The sequence below is a fragment of the Odocoileus virginianus genome, chromosome 23, assembly GCF_023699985.2.
Source record: "Odocoileus virginianus isolate 20LAN1187 ecotype Illinois chromosome 23, Ovbor_1.2, whole genome shotgun sequence".
Lineage (NCBI taxonomy): Eukaryota > Metazoa > Chordata > Mammalia > Artiodactyla > Cervidae > Odocoileus > Odocoileus virginianus.
The window spans coordinates 16,745,749-16,772,126 of NC_069696.1; the positions used below are offsets into that span (position 1 = coordinate 16,745,749).

The following is a 26,378-nucleotide window of genomic DNA, read 5'->3' on the forward strand; positions in this document are numbered from 1 at the left end:
TAGAATGATAAAAGTGCTTATCACTGCAGTTTTTAGGAACTTTCAATACCCAATAACAGAAGACTTCACTCACACACAAACTCAGGGGGTCTTTTGTGGGTTTGTGCCTCTAGAACAGTGCTCAAACCCAGACTCGGGAGGTACTTGATTTAAGGAATAAATCATTTGATAGGTACAGCAGATCTGAGAAGTGACTACATAGAATTGACATGTACTGTAGTGCCGTAGTGTCTCTCCACTTGGGGGCGCCATCTACTCCCCGGGGGAAGAAATTTGTAGGGCGGCTGCAAAGAAGCCCCCTTCCTCTTTTCGGAAAGACACAGGAACACAACTAGGACACAGCAGTTGGTGTGGAAAGCCGTTACAGTTAGAAGTTCAAAGATGTTAGCACTACTAACCCCTTCAATAATTTAAAGGAAGTTGTTGACTGAAATATCATCAACCACCTCAGCAAGGATGACTCAGGAGCTGAGAGCACCAGACATGCCTAGTGCTGAGCTCACACGTGAACCTGTTCATTCCAAAAAGAATCCCATTTCCTCTGCTCTCAGCTCAGGCCGCTACATTTACTAAATAGCACAAATTCACCTGTACACTTGGCTTTGAGCTTACTATTCAGTGAATGAAGAAAGGGAAAAAAAACAAAAACATGTGCTCAGATAGAAAAACATACTCCAGTTATACATCCTTCCTTTCAAGGGTAAAAATTTTATTTTTGCGGAACTTCGTACTGCACATTTTCAAAGAGAGTTACATAAGAAAGCAAAATGTTACCCTCCCCTTATCCTAGAAATAAATAAGGGAATAAAATTTCTTTTTTAAATCATGACACTTCGAAGTTTAGCACCAGCATCCAAAATGAACAGAAAAGGAAAAAAAAAGCATTTACTATATATTTCAGATTTCTTTGGTTGGGGGGGGGTCTCCCCATGTGGTATTAATAATTCTTCTTTCAATTCATATTACCAAAACAGTAAAAACCAGGAAAAAAATATAAACCTAGTGGTTGCTGAAACTGGGGAGGTCGCTCTCTTGTAATGTGCAGGCGTTCCCAGGATCTCAGATGCTGGAAAAAATGGCTGCCACTTTCCTTGCGTAGTTGTCTGTTTTGTAAAGAAGTGCAGTAAACATTTTAATGTCCACATCTTGGTTATCAATCTTCCACTTTATTGCTTGGACGTTTCTTTGGTGTTCATAAGGTCATGGTCTGCTTTTCGCTTTATTTTTTGAATGGTCATTAATTAAGTCACCTGGAAAATATTCACATCAGACTTTTATTTAAGAGTGACAAGATAACCAAGGGTTAAAGAATAAAAAGGCACAAATTACCTGTTTTTTATGCAGCTCAAAAAATAATTTTCAAAAGCTCAAAACAAAATCTTACATGTGTACCTTTTAGAGATTTGTAAACTGAAACATGAATTTAATGGAAACTTTCTAATAAAACATTTTTATAAATAAGAACACTCAGTGCATAATGGTAAAAATTCTGCAAAATTATAAAAAAGAAAATTATCATCATGAAGCCTTTTCAAATAAATGATACTATAACACTGGTAATTCTTCATAACCATTTCAGTGGTTATACAGTATCTCCTAATACGGATATATCTCAATATTTAACCACTCCTCCAATACTATATTATAATAGAAATTATCCCCCTGTATTTTGGATTATTTCCTTAGGAACAATACCTAGAAATAATGTTACCAAGTAAAAGGTTATGGCCAAATGATTAACATATAATCCTGTCAATTTGTGCAAGAAACTTTGAATATGGAATTTATTTCCATGATAAATTGCCCATGCTACCTAGAGACAAAACAATATTTTCAGCATAGCACTTGTCTACCATGTGAAAGGCTAATTTAAATCCAAACCTCTGCATATAAAAGCAGATGGCATTTAAAATGTAGAAACTTAAAATCTTAAAATTTTATGAAATATTAATTTTTTGAAAAAATAACACTACTACTGTAAGCTTAAAACCCTTTTAACTAAAAGCTACTTCCTTATTTATTTCACGAAAAGGGCAACAACCAAGAAATACTAAAAAATCAAATTCTCAGGACTTATTAGATGAAAAACCCAGACTGAAACCAACTATGACTTATATATTCTTTTAAGACTCACTGAGTCAGTCTTTCCAGTATATTTCTACCTATACAAATACAATTTCTAAGATTTTTAGCAAGAAGACAGAAAAAAAGCAGGAAGAAATAATGAAGAAAAACAAGCTAACTTCATGGAGAGGTTATTTTTTGCCACACCCTGCTTCGGTACTTCATATGTGTAATATCACTACGTCTGTCTTTGCAATACCCAGACCAGTCAATATCCCTGTTTTACCTGCAGCAGACAGAACTGTGGCAGAGGATAATCTAACTGCTCAAGAGCATTCAAGCAAATGAGGAGTAGATCCTGCACCGGGCGTGTAAACCCCAGGGCTCTCAAGCACTGCACATAAATAACGCCGGCTATCAAAGGGAAATGGGAAGGAAAAACAAATTCCTGTTTGTTCCACAGATTACAGTCCTCTGTTATTAAAATGAAGCCTTGTCAGGCGCATTGGGCTTCCCTGGTGGCTCAGTGGTAAAGAATCCGCCTGTCAAGCAGGAGATGCAGGTTCGATCCCGGGGCTGGGAAAACCCCCTGGAGAACAAAATGGCAACCCAGTCCAGTTTCTTGCCTGGGAAATTGCATGGACAGAGGAGCCGGATGGGCTGCAGTCTACAGGGTCGTCCAGAGTCTGAAGCCACAGAACAAGCACGCAGGCACTTTAAAATTATCAAACTGGCCACTAGGTGTCACAAAAGTAAAACTTTCAAAAAATAAGTGGTGGTAATAGCTGACAACTGTCTACCTAGAAAAATGACTTTGACACTCATAAACTCTGTCTACACATTTATGTCTCCAAAACCAAGCAAAATAAGATCAGCTTCAGAGATATTTCACCACAGAAACAGCTCTTTCTCAGAATCCTGATGGAGATAAGAGGCTGGCCCAGATGAACTGCAGGATTAGTTTAGACTGATCTGTGCCACCGCTGAGAAATCGGTGCTATTTAAAGAGAACATCAGTTCCACGTGAGCCGCCTACCTGCGGATGGTGAAGGTGCCTGGGGAGCCGGCTGTTACTCTGCACTGCTCTGCTCGGGAGCTGGAGCAGGGTTCTCAGATGGTGCTTCACCTGCCTTGGTCTGAAACACACAGTAAAACCACAAACCAGAAATGAACCGATTTCCACGGCAGTGGAGAGTTCAAGGCTGAAAGGTCTTACAAGTAGGGATCTTCCTGCCCGCGGAGGTAAATCACTGTGCAAACTCTTAACTACTCTTAAAGTTGGAGTCAAAAATTAGAACCACCGAAGAATGGCTTCCAAACGGCAACTAAACACCATCACTCTCCACAGCTGAGAGTCATAAAAAATATACAGTCACTTTCAAAACATGCTGAGAGGCAGGTTCCTCTCTATAAAATGCCGTCCTTTGTTTGGAGAGCTCTAACCGTTCTGACTAGAGTGTTAATTGGTTGAATATAAATATTTGGTTTGCGATATGGACAAGGCATTTCTTTCTCTCTCTCATCCTGTGTATATACATACCTTTATGAAAATGTTATTATACATAAAGATACATATATGACACATATTATTGGCCTCAGTTTTCAGACTATGAAACCACTCTTAGAAGAGAACAGTAAAGGCTGACATGGTCCGGGGTGGTCTGGCAGCATCTCCTCTGACTAGCTGGCCTCACCTCTTTGCCATCCTGTGAAGGAGCGTTAGGGGGACGGGGGCGACGCCGATAGTTATAGGGGCGCTGGTATCCACGGCGAGCAGGTGGCTGGTTTGGACCATTGGCCGCTTGTTGATTCTCCTTATCTTCAGCCTCTCCAACAGCTGCGGCAGGTCGTGGGCGAGGAGGGCCCCTGGAGCAGAGAAAAGAGAACATGTGCAATTGGAAAGGGCCTTCAAGAACAGCAGGTTTTGTCTTTAAAGGTTTAAAAAGTCAAGGGATCGAGACTTACTCCTATTATGCAAGGCTAATGTGGCAAATGGAACAAAAGGATGAGATTAGAAGAAAAAAAAAAACTATTTTTCAATCATTCTCCTCCTTCACCGGAACACTATTTGCAGTGAACAAACATCTCCAGAACATACACTCTGGTCCTACCAGGCACTGTGGGTGTAAACATTAAGAAAAGCGCCTGGTATCTGCCCTCTGTGGACAGTCTGCCGTGAAGACTGGGAGACCAAGGGGATTAGACACAGCAAGAAAACGAACATTAGTCACTGTGTGCCGAGGCCTGTGCTCTGTGCTTTCATTTAATTATCTCATTTAATGTCAAGGCTCATTCTGTGAGTTTAAGATTTAGAATGAGAAAACCAAGAGGCTTAAAGGTGAGTATTTGGTTGAACCACATAGGATTGCTGCTTTTATAGGTCAAAAAGGTCGAATATAACCTCCCCAAGGTCACACACAGCTAGAGATTGACAAAATTGGGATCCGCAGGATCTTTTTCCTGTTTTCCTTAAGACATTTTTATGAAGCTTCTTTTATTTCCAAAGTCTTTAGTAGTGAATCATTAGAACGACAGCATCTAAAATTACAAGGAATCTTGTGAGAGAAAAGAATGTAGAATGCTGCCAATCAGGAGAGCTCGAGTAATATCCTTACTCTCCTGTCAATAATCCCATTTTGCCAAACTTCAAGGGGGTGTGGATGTCATTCGCGAATGAAGCTCTTCAAGGACAGGGCAAAGGGCTTACAATATAAAAAGCTCACAATGAATCTTGAGGAGTCTAGCCAATTCGATTTTCACAAGGGATAAAGCAGAAATAAAACAACACTCCTTTCACTACTCTTAACATCCTTGGTAGTAGTAATAATCAATTTATCAAGGGCTTACTATATATCAGGCAACATTCTGATTATCTTAAATGCCTGAGAGTACATCTAACCTTACTGACAACTGTGGAATATTCCTTATTGTCCATTTTATGAACCTGGTGACTCCATCTAAGAGGAGTCCTGAAACTTATGAGAAGGAGATACAGCTACAGGTGAGCTGCTAGTCATAGGGTGGGAATTTAAACACAGACAACTGGATCTGAAGTTAGTTGATTCAACCCCTGCATTAGACCACTTCATTATCAGAACATTCAGTAGGGCAAGTCCCCTACGAGTTGCAAACTTTCAAAGATGCGAATGTGCTTGCCCTCCCTCTCCCATTGCTGACGGTTCTTCAGCTTCACCATCTCCCACCTCCTCGCCCTTCTCCAGTCAGTAACTCTTCTTGCCTGGTCACTTCTTGCTAGCTCCTGTGCTAACTGTTGTACTGACTGGACTACTGTACTTTCAAGGTACTGTACTATAAGATTAAAAATGTTTTTTTTAATTTATTGAAGGATAATTGCTTTACAGAATTTTGTTGTTTTCTGTCAAACCTCAACATGAATCAGCCATAGGTATACATATATCCCCCTCCCTTTTGAAACTCCCTCCCATCTCCCTCCCCATCCCACCCCTCTAGGTTGCTACAGAGCCCCTGTTTGAGTTTCCTGAGCCAGACAGCAAATTCCCGTTGGCTGTCTATCTTACATATGGTAATGTAAGTTTCCATGTTACTCTTTCCATACATCTCACCCTCTCCTCCTCTCTTCCCATGTCCAAAAGACTATTCTCTATGTCTGTTTCTCCATTGCTGCCCTGTAAATAAATAGTGTTTTATGTACAAGTTATTCACATGAAAAGTATTATAAACCTATTATAGTACAGTACTGTCTAGCTGATTGTGTTACATGGGTACCTAGGCTAACTTTTTATGACTTATGAACGAAGCATGCTGGACTTATAGGCATGCTCTTCGACAGAACTCATTGGCATGTAGGGGACTTACTGTATCACAAATACATGCTGGCAGCCAATTCTTCCTCCATGTGTAGCGCTACCACTGAATAACTTATCAGTTAATCTCTGTTGCTCTCATCTCATTAAATATAATAAAATAAAAATTAAGTGTGAATTTACATCATGTGAAAGTCATCAGAAACAAAGAATGCTTTGGTAAAGGGATAACTAGAAATTTTAGTTGTTACGGAACAGGGGAAATGTCACATAGCCATCTAAAAACACATATATTGCAGAGCCCCACCAAACCTTGGACATATAGTCAAAGCAGTCACATCTTCTCATTACATAATAAATCCAAAACAAACAGACCTGCAACAACCCCAACCACCCTACTGTCACTGGCAAGTTCTTCAGTTGGTCAGTAGTCAGCAGGCAACGTCACCTACCTCCGGTACCTTGCACGGTAAGTTGGATTCCGATGGACTGGTCCCTGAAGCTGCGCTCCTTCTGGGACCCCATCCTTCATCTCACCAATCTCACCGGCCTGGAGGGAGGCGAGGAGAGCTGAAGTGAGTGTCAGAACGCAGGATATGAGAGACACAGCACACAGTTGCATTCAAAAAAAATTTTAAAGGAAAAAAAGAAAGGCTTCATTACAAAGCTGGGGACTCACTTCTATCAGTGAACCATATACTGATTAAATGTGTGTGAATGATAGGAAAGAAAGACAGACTCAGTCCCACTAGACAGTCTTTTCCTGATCCCCGTGCACCTAAATTTATTTTACAATATTGCTGCTGCTGCTGCTAAGTCGCTTCAGTCGTGTCCAACTCTATGCGACCCCATAGACGGCAGCCCACCAGGCTCCACCGTCCCTGGGATTCTCCAGGCAAGAATACTGGAGTGGGTTGCCATTTAGTTCTCCAATGCATGAAAGTGAAAATATTAAACATGTTAAAATGTTCCATTCGTCTCCTGAAAGAAAACCTTTATTGCCAAAGGAAATGGAATGATATACTATATTAGAGCAATGAGAATCTTCAGTGGATCTGAGAATTTCAAACTCAAACCCACTCATTCTACAAACGGGGTACCCCTTTGATACAATAATGGTTTCTACATTCAAAGGTCACCCCATGTCTCTTAACCACACCTTCACCTCTGATTCCTTCTTTTTACCATTTTTTCCTTTAACCTGTTTGCATATTTATTGAAGTATAACAATAAATAATAAAAAAATACTTCCTTGAGAAATTTATTTGAAGCTGGGGGAATTAATTTATTACAGAACTTCCAGGGGAAGAAAGAACAAAAAACTAAAAAACCAACCAACCCATCCAAAATCTCTGATTTTCTTCATAATACAGACACACCTCAATCTGCTTTTTGCCACTCAAAGGTAATATCCCTTCCTTCTCCATACTTCACTAAGAAAAGAGAATCAGTCAGAGAAGAATCTCTTCATTCTTTCACCATCAAATCTACCACCCCATGCCTACATTTGCTTTTTCTTCTCTCACTCAACTGATTAAGTGGTCCATGCCCACAGACAAAGTCAACCCTTCTCTCTGGCCTATGAGGACACTTGAACTCTCAATCCTCCTCTCCTCCATCAGCTCCATCCAGGCATATAAACATGCTGAAATAACATCCATCTTTTCCAACTGTGTTCTTTAAATTATCACAAAGTAACAGGGTGGTTGAAAGTATAGACTCAAAACCTCAGACTCCATCTGATTTCATCTGTTGTCCCAATAATGTCATTTACAATAAAAAGACTCACTTAGACCCATGACCTTAATTTAGTTGTCTCTTTAACTGGAACAATTCTCCAGTCTTTACTTGGCTTTCATGATCTTGATACTTTCAAATGTTACAAGTCAGTTATTTGGTAAAATACTCCTCAGTTGGGGTTGTTTAGGGTCTCCACATAATTAAACTTACATATCCTTGGAAGGAAGCCACAACAGTGCTCTGGATTCTTCTCACCGCATCCTGTTGGCCAGCATATGGTGTCAATTCCTACTTAATTCCTACTGTTATTGACAGTATTTACTTTGAGAAGAACCCTGGGGGAAGTTCACTCTTTTCCCCTTTGCAATGTATGAGGATTTTGTGAAAGAAGTACTTTGAAAAGCCTGTAAATGTTTCATTCTTCATCAAATTAAATATATTTGTTTATATCTGTAGACTTTTATATTTGTTTATATCTTATATAGAAAACCCCTGGTTTTCTACTTTATTCAATGAGCTGTAATCTGTTACTATCATTACTGGCCAATAGGAGCCCTGTCCAGCTGGCTTGGGTCCTCTGGATGTGACGCCAGCATTCTTTGAGCACTTCCTTGTTTTCTGGCACAACAAGATGTTCTAGGCTCATATTGTACTTTCTCTGGCCTGGCTCTGAAATTGGCTGGTTCTCCAAAAGGGCTTCTATTTTTTATTGGAGAATGGTATTCATAAATGAAAAATTGGGGGCCAGGCACGCTCAGTGCTATTAAAGTGTCACTGATTTCAGGCCATTTCAGTAGGCAGAAATAATACACAGAAAAAAATACATACCGCACATATATACACCATAAGTTACATGTGTGTGATGTCTGTATATGTATGGCATATTTGATCTGCCCACCAAATGACTTTAGGTTGCTGGTGAAGGAAGGGAGGCCAGGAGAGAATTCAATGTAAAAACATAATCAAATCAAACAAAAACCTTGCCCTGACCCTACATCCTCCACCAGCCATGGCCCCATTTCTCTGAGCTCCTCTACAACATACATAGAGAGGTGGAAGACCCCCTCTGCCAGCACAGACACCTCCTCAAAGGGGACTATAACACCGCCTCTTTGCTCTTTCTTGAATTCAGAGACTTTTGTCCTCACACACCACTAACCTCCAAGTTACCAAACCCACTAACCTAGTCAGTCTCCCTCCCTCCCTGCCTCAATAGCACTTAACTCAGCACTTCCTTCCAGGACATTCTCTCCCCATCTGCTCCTTCCCATCGTCCTCTACCAGACTCCTTGTCTCCCTAATCCTTCGCTGCTGCTGAGCCCCGAAACTCAGCCCTTGGCTCAGTTCTCTACCTATACTCCTTTCACCAGTCCCTCTCTCCCTGGCCCAGGCCTTTACCTACGTTTTGATGTCTCCACACGTGCAGCTACAGTCTCGTCTACCCTCCCGGCTCCCTTCAACCTTTGTATTGTCCCGGCCATTCCCTTCACCCTTCGTGCCTTTTCCGGTGTGTGAACGCCTTGTTCCCTTGCCTCTTTTAGGTCACTTTTGAAACATCCTCAAAGACTCTGTCTCCCACCTCATCTAAAATCGCATCCTCTTAACTCAAGCCACTCTCTGCCTCTTGCCTCTTTTATTTTTCTGCCAAGTTCACTTCTCTCCCCTTGGAGGTGATATTTAATGTGTCCAGAAGATCTCCAAATGCTTTCTGTCTCTCTGCCCAAACCTGGTCTTCCTTCGCTTTCTCCTAACACCACATGTTCACTCCATCATCAGATGCTGTCACTTCCTAAATGTGACCACTCCTCACACCTCCACCGCTAGCACTCTTAATTCCTGCCCTGACTGCCCCTCATAGGGCAAATGAGGGAGCTGGTCTCCCTAATTCTGCTGCTGCCTCCTGTGGCCCAGCCTCCTTAAACTGGTGATTTCTCAAATACGTTTCCTCCCCTGTTTAGATCCCTTAACTAGTTTTTCATCACATTGAGGGTAGGTCAACAATTCTTATTATGGTCTACAGTAGGCATGCCTAATCTGCCCTGATGCTACCTTAATCTAACCTCTTACCCCTCTATTCACCCATAACATTCCAACCACATGAGCCTCCCTTAGTTCTCTGAACAAGCAAAGCTGCTTCTTCTTCAGGAACTTCAATTCACACACACACACACACACACACACACACACACACACACACACAGAAAGGAACACATATAAAGGATGAACATTTACTAGAATGACAGAACAGGAGACTAGACAGATCGAGTTTAAACCAAAGTCTACCATCCATGTTACCTTAGGTAAAAGTTGCTAATTTCTTAAACTACTCAAATCCCTTCACTTGTAACAACAACAACAAAAATACGGATGCCACTGCCAACTCCATAAAGCTGTAGGGAAAACTAAGAACTGATTTCAAACATCTGTCTCTTGGTGGAGGCCAGACAATGCTGCTCCTTTTCCTCTGTCATATACTTCTCTTCTCGCAGATGACAAACAGTTGATATCAGCTCAGTAACTGCCGTGACTTATTTGCCAAATATTGAGTATTATTATCTTTGAAAAAGGGAAGTCATTTGGACACGGCTATCTCACGCTATAACGACATCCTCTGTACACAAGGGAAATACTACTGGCTGGCATATTATCATTTTCTTTCTGTTGTGTCCAATAAATTTCATGGTTTTGTACAATGTGGGCAAAGATTTTTCTATTTGATCTCCACAATCTTTACCACTTCAGAGATCTCTCCATATTTTTAAGCCATTACATCACTGACTCAATGGACATGAGTTTGGGTGAACTCCGGGAGTTGGTGATGGACAGGGAGGACTGGCGTGCTGCGGTTCATGGGGTCGCAAAGAGTCAGACACAACTGAGCGACTGAACTGAACTGAACACAGACAACCTGGAAAGTTTTAGAAACCTTCATTTGGTGCTGTTGGTTGACTTAAGCTGACTTCTGTCAATTAACATAGTATGTATTAGAAGGGTTCTCAGGAAAAGCGGCTGAGGCTCTTATTTTAGCTACTAAATAAATAAGAATTTCAACCCAGGTTAAGACAACTAAAATGCAGTTACCTGAATATGCACACATTTTCAAAATTAGTTTTCAACCTGCTTTTCTGCATAGCACACAAGAATCCCTTTGCTCTGAACCTCCTATTCCTAAGGTGAAATATACTTTTCTTTCAACCAATATTGGTTGAAATATTGGTTGAAAGAACCAATATTCTCAAAATCCATATTCTCAAAAAAAAAACGCTACGTATGTATATGCTAAACATGAAAAAGGATTATTTTAGGAAGGCATTACTGACTCCCTAAAAATAAATGTGTGTCGTAGTCTCCCTGACTCTTCCTGTCCTCATTTCCTAGAGGCCCAGGATGCTGCCCTAAAGAAACCTACTATGCCTCATGTACCCAATGTCTCCATATAAGTAAGGCTACTTGCTATTTTTAGCACATTTGTCAGGGACAGCTGTTAAAGAGTAGAAGGGGAAAAAAAAAAACAAGAAGCAATGTAGGAAGAACACAGTCATGCATGATAGGATAGGAAAAGGGCAGCAAAGAACAGACTGAACACAATGTTCAGTAAAAACACTCAGTGGACAAACAAAAACCAAGGAGACTAAGAGGAAGAAGGTGTAAGCTAGTGGTACCAAAAATGAGGTCCTCTCCCAAGATTTCCAAGTTTCCTGGGAACTGCAAAGTTGGTGAAAGGCTTATTAATTACAGGTCAAGTTCACAATAGCTGTATCAGTATTTTGCAGTAAAAAAAGAAAAAAAGGGACAATCATCTCCACTTTCCTATGAGGTTTCCTTAATCATCAACATTATCTCATCTAAATTAAGGACTTTTATAGACACCCTCCATCCTGAGTTGTCACACACTACAGTCTTTATCTTGGATTTTATCATCACAGCCCCAAGTTGGAGGCAACTATCCCCATTTAATGGATGGACAAGTTAATCTCACAAGCTCACAGTCAGTAGCAGAGATAAGACCCAAACCTAGGCCTGACTGACTTCAGAGTTCAGCTCCCTCACTTGTCCCTACTTTATGTCTTTCATTTTTTCCATAAACTTGAGACTGTACTTTGTCCACCAGGGTCCCTGGGTATAGATAGGCAAGTCTCAAGGTTCATGTGGTCGTGCTTTTAGAAATGAGACTAGAAGGAACGTTCTCAGCAAGCAGACAGGTCTGCTTGGGTTAAGTAGCATCAGCATCGGGAAGCCAAAAGCAAGGTTTGATTTCCGGCCGCTGGCATTGGAAGAGGAGGAGGAAGAGGAGGCAGAGGAAGGACGGAGGGGTGAGGACTGCCGGAGAGAAGTCCCAGGTGCTGGTTTACCTGCATTCTGCTGGGATGGGGGAAGACCCGGGAGCGGCGGTCAAAGGTCTGTCCCACGTGGTAAGGCGGGAAGCGCCGCCGGTACTGGGGGCGGTACTGGGGGCGGCGCGGCTGACTCCGGGCCCCAGAGAACTGCCCGGCAGCGGCGGGGGCCTCCAGTCCTTCACTGCTGCCGCTCCCTTCCTCCTCCTCCTCCCCAGCGTACTAGCGAAGCAAAGAAACAGAGGTTCAGAGGCGGTGATGGCAGGGAAAGAAGCAAAGAATACCATTTAAGCTGAGTATAGCAACGAAAGAAAAAAAATTCCCCCAACGGAACGATCTCTTCTAGTATATCGACAAAAATGCATTTACCCCTGATCATCAGGCGATGACCTGAGATAAGCTACATTAAGATTAAAGCAGATCTGTGCAGATAAAATACCAAGAAGCGGAAAAGCAAGTGCAATTAATCGCTAAAGAATTTAGTTTGCATCTAGTTAGAATTGGTATCAGTTGACTAACCACCCAAAAAACATTTACACAGTTTAGAATATTTGGCTCCACCAAATATGTCTCCCCAGCACTGGCCATCCACTGGGGCAAAGTCAAGAAAAATATATTTTGTATATTCTGTGGTTGATCCTAAGTAGTTTGCTTCCTGGAGTGGTTGGGTTCTCAAAGTGTGGATGGGGGTCTCTGAAATCCTTCTAAGGGGGTCATCAAGGTCAAACTATTCTCTTAAGGCTGGCAGGATGCTGTATTTTCCCATCTCATTCTCTCCTGAGTTGGGGGCAGAAGGGGGGTTGGATCTCCCAGAAGCTACAGTGACACGTGGTCCCTCATAGCCCCAAGGCAGAAGGAGCTGTGAGAATCCAGCTGTCTTTTATTAACCCAACATCAGTGACTGGCAAAAACCTAAAGCAGCACCACTCTTTTCACTCAATTAAAAAATAGCTTTCATTAAAAAAAAAAAGTTATTTGTATTTACAAGTAATAGCTTATTTTAAAATAAATTAAATCTTTAAAATTCTGCTTTACTTTCCAATATAATAAATATTAATAGATATAAACATACATAAAACTCTGGGATTCCATAATTAAGCATATAAATGGGTCCAAAAACCAGAAGGTTTGAGAACCACTGACTTATGGCATACCTCTATTTGTTTAGGACTAAAGTTTTAACTGCACTTTAATACAGAGTAGCAAGTAATAAATACAGTTTCTGAATATAATAAACCTTATTAACACAAGGAACTATTGAATCATTTTATCTTTTTCCTATATTTAAACTACCATTTCACATACTAACATTTTATACCAAAAAATATAAGTAAACAACTAAACATCCCTTAAAGAATTTATTTCAAATCTTACTTTAAAGGGGGATTGCAATGCCAAAGGTAGTCTTAAGGGAAGTAACTAGAGTTTTTAAAAAATGAACAAATTTAGAATGAAGAAAATTAAATGACTGACATTGGGGGTGAGAGTATTTAAGATTTAGAACCCTCCAGAAAACCAAGCCCACAAGAGCAATGAAATTCTCAAAGAGGAAAAGCTTCAAGTATAGCCTCAACTAGTCTAATTTCAGAAAATCCAAGTAACTCTATACTTCATAAAATCTGTATCAGATATAATCCCCAATGATTTAAAGGCATATTAGCATAGAAAATGTTCCCCCAAATAGTGTGACTGAATAAACTGTAAATTGTTTTTCTCTTTAGGTTTCTCTGTATCTGAGTTTTCTATAGACAAATCTTTCATTAAGATTAGTTTTACAAAATAAGAACAATGGCACCACTATTGCCAAACACACTCAGGAAGCTGTCAGGACCTACAAGACATCACAACAGAAAACCTTCATTTATGTTTACTTTCAGAATTTTGATAATTTTGTTTCTAAACATCACATACACGGCTTCAGAATTTCAAGCTGAGGAGAAACGTCTTTGAAGGAAAATTTTTCACTAAAGGCTTTTTACCACTTGTACTTCTGAGTTAACCTAGAAATCAAAACAATTACAACTAGTGTTCCATGAATCTGGTGAAACTGAAAGAGTTAACATGATGTAGTAAATGCTATGGTAGCCTATTCCTACTGTCTCTGACACAGTTTGTTATTAAAAATAAAACAGGATAAACAAAACATGGGTAAGAGAAATACAGGAAGAAAAACAAGATACCACATGGAATCTGATAAAAAACAATTTGGCTACATGTTTAGGATGACACAATGAAGAGAGGAAGCATTTAGGTAAGCAGAAAAATACTATTCTATCCAAGTATAGAGATATAAACCATTCTCAATCTGCAAATACTTCATTCTGGTGAGATTTTTTTCAAAAGTTTTCCCTGGATGATGCACATAGCCACAATCCTGTGTTCACAAAGCATGCTGAGTTTTATTCCAGAGTACCAATCAATCCCAGGTACTAATTCTAGAAACATCGAAAAATGACTCATATCTAAGAGGTTCCTCATGACCACAAGTTGGATGCCTCAAGAATATTTTAAACTGAGCCTCCTAAGAAAGCTCCAGCCAGACTTGGCTGTAAACCCTTTCACTTAGATTGGTACCAATCTACAGGACTAAAAATCCAGAGAGTTTATTATTGCTTAACTTTGAAATAATGGGAAATGCTATGCTAAATAAAACAGCTACATAATTGAGGCAAATCACTTAATATTTCTGTGGCCAGCACTGCCCATCACTTACTCCAGAGCTGTTCCTCATTCTTCCTTGCCAAGGAAAGGCTGGCTTTCTTAGAAAGGAACAGGGTCAGCGCCACGGGATGAACAACAGATGTAAGCCAATTACAGAAGTCCCTGGCCCCTTCCCCCTACCCCACCCAGTTCGGTTCTGGCCGATAAAGGAGCCAAAAGAAGAGAAAACTTTTTTGACAATTTTGGCATGGCCCACCATAATTAAGCCTTCCTGTTACAAGATAATTAAATGGCTGTTACTTGCAGCCAAATGCAAACAAACTGATAAAACTGCTGAATGGCAAAAATGTCCCGTAAGACCAATGGGGATAAATTCTGAACACAAAAAATTTCCCATCCAAAAAAATCACTGTGTTTCCAGAAGATACAGCCATTTATGTGCTCCAAGTATACACACTTAATTTTAGATGTGCACATTTCTTGGGTCACTGATGATGAAAGAGACAACGTACACTGCGGGGCGGTCCACGGCGCCTGCCGTAGTAGCCACGTCTGTAGCGACGCCGGTCAGCAGCATATCGGCTCCCTTCCACTGGAACGCCATCCGGGCCAGTCACATTGGCTGCTTCTGCACCCTGAGAAAGGAAGAAAGCAAAGATGGCCTTCGAGTCAGAAAGAAGCCAATAACCAAAAGCACCGCCTTAGACAGCCAGAGGGTTTAAGACTGGCAGGAGGTACTAGAAGTTCCTCCGATGACCTCAAAAACACACCCTCGTTTTAATAAAGGTGAGCAAGATGCTTGATGTCCTGATTTAAATGTATACAGCATGACACCTGACACTGACACAACACTGTTTATCAACTATGCTGCAATGTAAAATAAAAGTTTAAAAAATAATATATGTATATACAGCTTGCTTGCTTCCACAAGCTTTACTCTCTTGATTCAAGAGCAGTAAGTATATATATTTATCTTTAAGAAACATAAAACTGGTAAATATAAAGCAACTGGAGCAAAGGAATGCTAGACCAGGAAGAATACTCTTCACTGGAAATAACTGAGATAATGTTCTCTTCCTGGAAAATACTGAAACCTGTTACTCTGTGAGGTACCACGACAATCCACTCATGGGCTCACGTGGTCTGCCAGCACTGAGCTAGTGAGAGGGAAATTCTTCCCACTGTGGCAGGGGCAGGAATGAAGGGCCACTGACTCAGTGCCTGCTTTCATACACAGTGTCCACAAAAGTAGTCCCTCTTTAAATCATCTTATTGTTGAAACAGACAGAGCCTTCAGATTCTCTATGGACAAGCGGATAAAGTAACTCTTCAAAAATATAAAAAGTTCGGGCATAGGAGATTCAAAAGAGTGAAACTCCACTCTAAGTCCATTTGTATAACCTCACATACTGAAAATACACAGAAGTAAAATTAACCTGGCTAAACAAATTTTAATAGTTGGATGGGACATCAGGGATCGTTACAGGTCAGCATTTGCTGGTAGATAACTTGGAACTCTGAAAGATCTGCAAGATACCCTGGGATCACATTGGTAAAGATCACTTAAATTTTTATATGAGATGGAATAAAGTGTTTCTCTTTTAAAACAGGAAGCAGTTTGAGAGTTGCTAAGAATAGGAATTATGGAATGAATGGTGTGTATATCAGAAGAACAATCATCTGGGAGTGAACTAGTCAGCTTATAATTAAAAAATAAAGCATAAAAGACATTAGTAATATTAGAATTAAACATATCACAGCATAAAAAACCTGTCGATGCACATCAAAATGATCCTTTTAGTTTCCTGGGTTATTCTTCATCTGAAGATAGCGGTTATACAGTCTGTCAAGATGCCTCTGGCTTTTCAAAACCCAAGCCAAAGAGAAAACATAATGATTATATTTGATTTTATTCTTAAAAAAAAAAAAAAGGTATCTTCCACCCCAAAACAGCTTTGATCAATTTTTACTACTATAAAACTATCTTAATTTTTAAAACTTTATTTATGTATTTATTTTTGGCTGCCTTGGGTCCTCATCACTGCACATGAGCTTTCTCTAGTTGCAGCAAGCAGCAGCTAAGCTCTAGTTGTGCACGGGCTTCTCGTTGCCGTGGCTTCTCTTGCTGCAGGACATGGGCTCCAGGAGGGTGTTCGGGCTTCAGCAGTTCCGGCACCAGGGCTCTAGAGCACAGGCCCAATAGCCATGGTGCACAGGTTCAGTTTCTCTGCAGCACTTGGGATCTGCCCAGATCAGGGATCGAACCCATGTCTGCTGCACTAGCAGGTGGATTCTTTAGCACCAAGCCACCAGGAAAGCCCTGTTTTAATTTTAAATTTCACTTGAGAATACACTTGGTACCAAAATAAGATGTGTCATTTTAAATCTTCAGAAATTAGCTTTTCCTTCCATGATTAAATAGGGTTCATCATTTATTAAAATGGAAATTAAAATATCCATTAATACTGTGTCAAACAATGCCTATGACAGTCAATAATCAGAAATACTTTTACTTAAAGAGTCACTTCTTTCTGTCATAGTAAAAATCCAAAGTACTGTTAACTCATAAAGGACTGAGAGACCATTTACTAAGCGAGAAAATAATGTCAGCACCCTGGATACCCAACCACAATCTCCTCTCACCTTCTCTCCTTCAACCACATCAAACTCTACGGTTTCTCCATCTCCTACACTGCGCAGGTATTTCCGTGGGTTATTTTTCTTGATGGCAGTCTGTCAAGATTAAAAAAAGTTCTGAATGAAGCATAGGTCAAAGTTGGCCACAGAGTTCATCCCTTTCAAGATTATTGGCTCTACTGAAGAAATTGTTGATCTAACGTTGTTGTTTAGTCGCTAAGTCGTGTCAGACTCTTTGTGGTCTCATGAACTGCAGTGCACAACACTGCTCTGTCCATGGTGTTTCCCAGGAAAAAATACTGGAGTGGGTAGCGATTTCTTCCTCTAGGCATCTTCCTGACCCAGGGATGGAACCTGTGTCTCCTGCATGAGCAGGCGGGTTCTTTACCACTAAGCCAGCAGGGAAGCCCTGATCTGTTCTCCCAACTAACCTGCATCTTCAAAACAACAACAGCAAAACAAAAAAAACACTATTCAACTATGTTCCACATTACTTTCTTGATTTCATGTTATCCTTCAAAATTCATCTTGGTAGGTGGGTCAAATAGAAAGTGCAGTTATACTGATGAACTAATCGTGATACTGGATAGGTGCTGGATAGCTGGATAGATGCGTTTCCTCACACTATGAAGTGTCTTGGATCAGACTCTATTTTCCATCATTGTGGGGGCTGTGGGATGGGGGATACCTCCATAAAATTTTACACATGCACATAAACACAGAAATATGGGGACAGAGACTTCAGTGGACAAGAGAAACTGCTAACCTCAAAAGAAATTTTAAAAATCTAAGGGAGGATAAATATTTCTGACAATATATGAAAATACCTCAAGAACAAAACACTGCTGATAACCTTGTCCTCTCCCATTTTACAGATGAGGAAACCAACTGGAGGCTGATAAGTGATTTATCTGAGTTTATAAAAATACAGCCTGGGGAAGGAGGCAGGTGGGTGGGGGAGTGTATACCCTGTACTATAACTGTGTGATATTTATTCAAATTTTTCTCATCACATCATTCACATGTCAGCTCATCCCTATGCGCTCCCTGATAAATAACACTGAAAGGTTAATGACGTTATTTTGCAGTGAACATGGGTACCTAAATACCTGCTTACGAACAGGCTTCTCTTTTTCAATCAATGGAGGGAAGAAAATAATTCCTGCAATGAATTCCCATTTCGTAGGCTGGTATCTCTAAACAGTTAAAGGGGCTCTGGGTTTCTGTGGAACTAGGTCAGCCTTATTTTATAAAGCGATTAGGCATGTGTAATCTAGCCCTTCCCTTACTCTGAGTAGGAGGGAGGGAAAAAAAAAAGAATGAGCCAGTAAGGCCGAGACCTCACCCACAGAGGAAAAAGGCAGTTCAGGAGAGGATGTACGCGCAGGCCGCCTGAACGTTCAGCCAGTCCAAAAACAGCCCCTCCCTACCGGCTGGTTCCCTTTTTCCTGTTAAACTGGGCAAGCCTCAGCACACCGAGGTGACTCACCGCCCAGCCTCACAGGGGGCTGGAATCAGGTCACACACTCACAGGCCAGCGAGGCTGGCCGCTGGCACAGACCCTTCTGAGGTCCCTTTATGCCAGCAGTCACCAGAAGGCAGAGTGCTTACCCAAAAAACTCTATTACCCTCTAGGTGTTATAAGCAACACTCCCTTTTGGTCTGTTGTGACTTTAAAAGTCACTGTGTCTGAACAAAGTAATCCACTCCAGTGACCCAGGCACAACTGGAATATAACTGATAGAAACCACAAGGGGAGAGCTTCTCCTGAGATAGCACTCTCTCCAGGCACCGAACTCTACCCCATGATGCAGAGGATCTTAAGTAGCATTAAAACACAGAAAACCAGATGCTCGACAGAGCCCCGGAGGTGACCGTGCTGGTTTTGGGACCTGTCTCTGTACTTCTTCGCTGTTATTCACTGAGAACCACACATATGTGAGACAATTCACTGAAAACTAACCATACACAAAGAAAACTAAATGCACGTAATGCTTTTAACCTCTTTTGCCAAGCAAGTCCAGGATACAGAATAACATCCTAGGTCAATAATGTAGAAAAAGACTGAGCTTCCTGTACACAGAAGTCCATGTTTTCCGTATTTTACACTTTTTCTACATCTCCTTTGAATACAGGGGGACTACATATACTATTTGACCTGGACATGTGCTAAGCAGGACAGAGGAGGGGACTGGCCTGGGAGTTGGAGTCTCCTTATATCTTGGATCTTGCTTGTGTTCAGTTGCTAAGTCATGTCCAACTCTTCTGTACCCCACGGACCATAGCCCACCAGGCTCCTCTGCTCATGGGATTTCCCAGGCAAGAATACTGAAGTGGGTTGCCATTTCCTTCTCCAAGGGGTCTTCCCCACCCAGGGATTGAACCCGAGTCTCCTGCATTGGCAGGTGGATTCTTTATCCCTGAGCCTCCTGGAAAGCCCCCATGTCTTGGATACATGCATTCCAGCCATCTGCTTCGCTGTGCTATTTACCCAAGTTCAAGTTGCTCTGATGAAGGGGGGTTTAACCAGCACCCACCCGGGCGAAGGTAAGGTGGGGCCCAGCCAAACACAAGGAGGAAACACAGTCAGGCGCACAGGCTGCTAACATGGAAATAGAAGTGCTTTAGCTAAAGACTCGAAGGCTTTAAAAATTAGCACGTGGTCTGATTATTACTTCATTAAGCTCAAAAAATAAAAACCGTCTGAAAACAGTTAATGTGATGGAAGAGAAGAGCTTAAGTGCTAATCTAAAAATGTGGAACTGGGCCCTCTTGCCAAAATAAAACCCCAGAAGGAGTTTCGAGCAGAATAGCAACGTGCAGGGCTTCACTTTGGGAAAGAGATAATAACAGCACATTACAGACGCCCCTCTCCTCAGAGAGCAAAGGTCACAGTTATCGTCCCTCTTACCTGATGTACAAATACATCTTCTTTGGTGTCATTTCTGTTGGAAGACAAAAAGCTCACAGTTAAAGGGACTAGGTAAGTGGGAAAACTTAAAGCAACAGTCTAGAGCCTAGGACTTCAAAACACAACATAGATGTCTGTCTGTCCTCTAAACTCAGATGCCTCAAGTCAATCCTCCTTAAAAACTTCTGAACCCCAAAGGGACCCACCTTACTCCTAGACAACAGTGGTGCCTGGCTTCACGCACACACAGTCAACCTACTGAAACACCCGTTTCCTCTCACCTCTCTCTAAATCACATGGTGTGTAACCAGAGCCCGAGGTTTCCCTCCCAGCAAAAAGCAAAGCAAGACAGTTAAAAGGACAGGGCACAGCTGTGAACTAGGCTCTCCTTACACTGAAACCTAAAACAACCCCCCTCCACCACCACCCGACCCTAAACCCCCACCCCACCCCCACTGCCCACCAAAACATACAAGGAAGAAATTAGAGGAATTTTTTTTTTTTAAGAAGGCGGGGTCCTAGCTAGGAGGGCTAGAGAAAATGATGGTATCATATAAAAACATCAGAACACTCTCACCACTTGCAGCTGTGTTCTCATTCCTATATGGTTAGAAGTTACCATGGTTTAAAGAAAACACTGTGGTTTCTCCACAGGACTTGGACCAGACCTGGGTTACAGATCCAGCTCAATTACTCACTAGTTGTGTGACCTGAGGAAAGTTGCTTAACCAGTCTAGGATTCCACTGCTCCAACTGTGAAATTGTGGATACCCACTCAATTATCTTAAGGCCCTTCCCCTGTCTCTATTGTCCCCACCACCACTGTTTTTTTCTTTTAATGACCAGATTATATAAAATAAGTTAGTTATCCGTGTTTTAGAAATGCATTCCAATTAATGTTTAATGATCAGTAGCTTAGAAATGAGAGTATTTACACGGCTCGAAAATCTGAAAACTTACACAAATCATTAATAAAGTATGGGAAAAGACACCAACAGCAGGTGCCACAGGACAGGACATATTCAAATAAAACATGCAGAGATACACACACACATACCGATTTATAAATCCATATCCATTTCTGACGTTGAACCATTTGACAGTGCCAAGGACTTTGGTGGCTAAAATAGGATTAAGCAGATAAATTAGTATCTGACCTACAAAGAGATAAAGCTCATACCACTAAGGTCTTGATAGCATTATTTAAAGCCTAAATATACCTGAGGAAACCATTAAAAGCTTAACTCCAGAGTTTACCGAGAGAAGAAAATGGAGGAAGTGAAGTTGTCACAGGGAACTACTCTTCAGAAGACTAAACCTTTCTTCCTTGGGAAATGTTTCAGTGAAGCCCTGAGATAAGGTGTTGTCATAAGTCTATATGATTCTGCAGTGATTAAAATTGAGAAACACTGCTGAAGGGAAAAAAAATGAAAACATACTCTTTAAAGTTTTACAGCAGAAAAATGTTCTAAGTGCTGAACGCAGCTCTCGACGAAAGTGACTATAGACACATTAGCAAGGTGAGCCCCGACGACCTGACACATCACTTTCACACTTTGAAACAGTCGGCAAACTCAACATAGTGAAAGAGTAGCTCCTTGTTAATAGCTAATCTACAGAGACCTGAAGAAACTTGTCCTGATGCCAGACGGGGGCCCATCAGAGGAGTCCAGAGTAATAATAGAAGTGAGGCGGGCTCAGGCCAGTTCTGTTCTTACCACCCCGAGACATGATGCAACAGGCCTTTTCAAACCTGTGATGAATTTGGGATTCTGTTTCATTGTTTATCCTGCTCTCTCCATTTGGTGGGAATCAAACCAAACTGATTTTGGTTTTTCCTATAAACCAAATTCTTATCAGCATTTTCTTATAACCCTCCCAATGTGATTGCTGACTCTACTTGCCCGTGTAACAGGACCATTTCTGTACAATGTAAGGTCTTAACAGAACTCGAGAAGAAATCTAAACCAATAGTATGGTCATGGAACCTGTACGTCACAGATTTATGTTTATTTTAGGCATTTATGATTTTAGATTACTCCTCTGAATCAACTGTGAATACCAAATCCAGCACCTCTATGAAATGCCCAGGTCTAAATTCAGGAAAAGCATAAAGCAATTATCAAAATTCAGTGAGACAGGAAATGTGGCAATAGAGTATCTTTAATAAAGAAAAAAGCTTAGGAGAGAAAATAACAATTAACCACAAGATACAACATTTTTAATTCCCAAGGAAAAATAATAAAGATTCAGCTTTTAAATTCAAGAGGAAAACAGTAATTAGGGCCTACTTTGCTATGGGCAGGGTTAGTTCTGAGTTTTGCTACATGAATATGCTTGGGGAAATAGTTTAGCTCTCTTTGTAAAAAGAAAATACAAACGAAAAACTCTTTCTGCCTTCAAAGTCATTCGGCCCACCATCCACTGAGCAATCTCCAGTTCTTATGCCAACTAAAGAAGATCTCTCTTCAATAAAGACTAAACTATTAATACCTTCGGTTTTAGGGCATTTTAATTAGAGCAACAGGGCAAAGAGGGAAAAAAATATATATTTTAGATCTAAATGTACACAGAAGACTGGTTTTGATCAATTATATACTTTTAAATCTCACATTATTTCAAATGATATGCTGTTTGTCTCATTTGCCCCAAAATTAATGAACTAGAAAAACATAAGCAAAATATAAAGGTAGGAACTCTTTTTATTCATTTTCATATAATTAACATCTACTGGCACTGTCAAAGGCATAATCGTGATTAGAAAAGCAACACTAATAAGGAGAAAGATGAAAGTGATTTTCAAGGATAACTTCAATCCAGGTGGAAGGTTATTTTTATTCCCACTTTAGTTTTTAAAACTTTCCTAATTTCACAAATATTTCCAGTGACCTCACAAGGCCAAACACAGTCATCCTCTCTTCTTGGTTTAAGCCCATAAACTCACTTCACATACACAGAGCTGGATGGGGAAAGGAGGAAGACCAACAAGCTTCCATGAGGTTCATTAAGAGGGAAGTTTTCCTTAAGTCATGGCAACTGCTTCCCCTGGCCTGTGGCTATACACCGAAGTTTAGAACTTTTCTAAGAACTAGAATGCAAGAATCCCAAACCAGAATTCCATTTCAGTCAGCACTGCGCCTGGCACATTGTAAGTACCATGTGTCCGCTTGGCTAAGGACAGGAGATGGCAGAACATACTGGACAGAGACAGTGTTGAAATGTCAGGCAGAAGGCTGTCCTTGTTGTTGAGATTTGGGAGTGACAGTGAAAAGACCCAAGACCTACAACCTCACCACCGGGGATGTGCTGGGACTGTCAGAGCAGTTGGTGGCTGAGTAAATTAATTTATCTAATTCCTTCATCTTTAAAGATATATCTACTGCAGTTTAAAGTTCAGTTTAGATTCAAGAAAGATACAGGGATCCAGAGAAAAACTGAGAAATTTCCTTTATACGAAAATAAATCAAATTAAAGAACATATCCTAACACTGCTTCGGATAAACCAAGGTTGTCTCTGTTGACATTTGGCATGGGAAGTGTTCCAAGAAACACTTGTTGAAAACAATATCACAATACAACCTGGACTAGACTGGAGCAACTTTTAGCCTAGAGAAATGAAGGCTATTTTATTTCTTAACCTGCACATGTTACATTTAGCACCTCGTTTGACAGTAACTAAGTAAAATCTAACCCTTTAAAAAAAAAAAATGAACACAGGCCTCTCAAGGCAGGGAAAATGTGATCGTATTAAACTTTCTTCATATGATTCCTCCAAGTTTCTGCCTATAAAATTTTCTTCCTAGAAAATTGGGCAGGCAACGCTCACAGACACCAAGCATGCCCCATGCAAAATACTGAAAATTTCTCAGAAGCATCTTACACCATTTCTTAACCTTCCCTGGTTTTAAAAAAAAAAGGCGGGGGGGGGGGGGCGGAATGAGATACATACACCACACACCCTTTAGAGACCTTATTCCCCACCCACTGCTTAGGCCTCACACAGGGCGTTAACGTTATTGAATGAGAGGACGCTGGGATACGTGACAAAACCAACAATGACTACAGACATCCTTTGTAACGTTCTGCCCCCGGGACCTGAACATCTCCTCTTCCGATTCCCCTTCCTAAGTTACAAGTCCCCAAGATACCCAAGGCTGCGAACTAACGTCACCCCCTCACTTCCGACCAAGTTTTTTCAGCTGCTGCACCAAGCGCTTTCCCACAATCCGGGAAGACGAGAGTGATTGGTAAACACCAAGTGTTTCTTGCAGCAGCGGGCAGGGCGAGGGAGGAGGACGCGGGACCGAGACCCAAGTTTTCCCGGAGAGGGATTGCAACACCCCTCGGCCAGCATGTGGCCGACAGAAGCCTGGCCTAGTTCCCGCGCCCCCGTGAGAAGGGCGTCTGGGACGGACACCTGAGCCTTCCGAGCAAGAAGCCTTTCCACCACCACCAACTCCCCCACCACTGCCCTGTCTACTCCGGGCGTCTTCCTCTTCCCTCCAAGGAAACGCTCTCCTCGCCGAGATCCTAAGCGAGGACTCCAAAGTTCCCGTGCCACGTGGGTGCCTGTCCCATTCCTACATCCACTTCCATCCCACCCTGGATCGTCTCTCCCGACTGCGCTTCTTTCCCCTCGGCACCCAGGGATGCTTCGCCACGGGACTGCGCGACAGCGCCCTCCTAGGGGACCCCCAGTTAAGACCCCCAACTTGAGAGCCCAGGGGCGCTCGGGCGGCCGGCAGCGCCGCGCCCTGGTCCGGCAGCGCCTGCGGGATGGGCGGCCGCCAGCCCCGGAGGGGGGGGGACCCCACGTCCCGGGGGACCCCCATATCCGAGGGGACCCCGTGCCGTCCGCGATCCCGCCCCGCTCCGTCCCGTCCAGACAGGCGGCTGGAGTTGCCCACACGTGCTCGGCGGCCCCGGCCCCAGCCCGGAGCGGCCCCCTCATCCTCCCCGCCTGACTCACCGAGAACTTTCTTCTCCGCGTCCTCGCTGCCCACGGCGGCCGAAGAGGCTGGGGCCGCGGTGCCCGGGGCCGAGTCCCCACCGGGGTTGCCCGCGACCAGGGCGGCCCGGGCAGGGGCCGGGGGCGCGCCGCCGCCCGCCGCGCTCTTAGGCGCAGGTTCCTGGGGGGCCGCCTCCGCCGGAGCCTGCGGGAGGGCGGCGGCGGTGGTGATGGGGGCGCTGCTGCTGGGAGCGGCGGCGGCGGTGCTGGTGGTGCTGGTGGCCTCGCCCGCCTCGCTCATGCCGCCTCCTCCGCTGTCCCTCGGGCACCTCGGTGGCGGTTGGTCGGCGGTTGGCGCGGCTGGAGGGCGCGGCGGCCGGGGGCTCGCTCTCCCGGAGGCCGGGCTGGGTGGGGGGGTCTCGCGGCGGAGGCGGCTCGCGCTCTCGGGCTGCGCGCTCGCTCCGGGGCTCCGCGCTCGGTCTTACTGCCCCAAAAATGGCCCCGCACGAGTTCTTCTAGGCGGCGCGCGGGCCCGGGGAGGGGAAAGGGTGGGGAGGGTTGGCTCCGGAGTTGGGGCATCGACTTCATTAGCATTTAAAGGCGCCCGCTGCCCTTTTTCCCACCCCCTCGCCGCTCGGGCCGGGATGGGGCGCAGGGAAGGAAAGCAAGGGTGCGCCGGGTCTTGGCTGGCTGCTCCAGAGTTTTCCGCGCAGCGCGCGCGGCCGCCCTGCTTGGTTGGAGCAGGGGCCGCAGGACTCCCCTGCCTCGCCACGTCTTCCAGGAGGGGCACACTGGGGCATCCAGGAGACGCGGCGCTTCTCTCTCCCCAGATGTACGCTTTTAAGTCCTTTCTAGTGAAACCGTTCAACATTTCTGAAGCACCATAAGCTGTTTCAGATACAGCAATGAAGAACTGGAATGATACCGTCTTCAGGCTATTTGGCTACCTCCTCCTGAAAGAAAAGTTATGGTTGACTTGTCTATGAGCCTCAGGTGAGGATATTGAAGTCCAGCCCTTGGTGAATTCATGTAAGCGTCAGTTTACAGCAATGTAAGGGCTTACCTGGTGGCTCAGACGGTAAAGAATCCGCCTGCAGTGCGGGAGACCTGGGTTCTTTCCCTGGGTTGGGAAGATCCCCTGGAGGAGGGCGTGGTAATCCACTCCAGTATTCTTGCCTGGAGAATCCCCACGGACAGAGGAGCCTGGTCGCAGAGTCGGACACGACTGAGAGAGTAAGCACACACAGGACAACAAACAGCGAGCTGTTAATACTAAACTTGGAGGGAGAAGAATAAAC

General features: G+C 42.9%; 1 protein-coding gene across 2 annotated transcripts; it reads right to left on the reverse strand.

Moving 5' to 3' along the window:
- Nucleotides 1-688: 688 nt before the first annotated feature.
- On the reverse strand, nucleotides 689-25,573 carry YBX3 (Y-box binding protein 3). 2 transcript variants are annotated; one of them, XM_070453629.1, is made up of 10 exons: nucleotides 25,102-25,573; nucleotides 21,190-21,253; nucleotides 20,133-20,166; nucleotides 17,228-17,317; nucleotides 15,097-15,219; nucleotides 11,942-12,145; nucleotides 6,302-6,399; nucleotides 3,759-3,930; nucleotides 3,101-3,200; nucleotides 689-1,250 (listed from the first exon to the last, which is right to left on the reverse strand). In XM_070453629.1, the coding sequence occupies exons 1-9, from the start codon at nucleotides 25,379-25,381 to the stop codon at nucleotides 3,135-3,137; spliced, it is 1,131 nt and encodes a 376-aa protein (XP_070309730.1). In that variant the 5' UTR covers nucleotides 25,382-25,573; the 3' UTR covers nucleotides 689-1,250; nucleotides 3,101-3,134. The 2 variants fall into 2 exon arrangements, with proteins under 2 accessions (XP_070309730.1, XP_070309731.1); XM_070453630.1 differs by lacking the exon at nucleotides 11,942-12,145 and having other exon boundaries at nucleotides 25,102-25,571.
- Nucleotides 25,574-26,378: the final 805 nt, after the last annotated feature.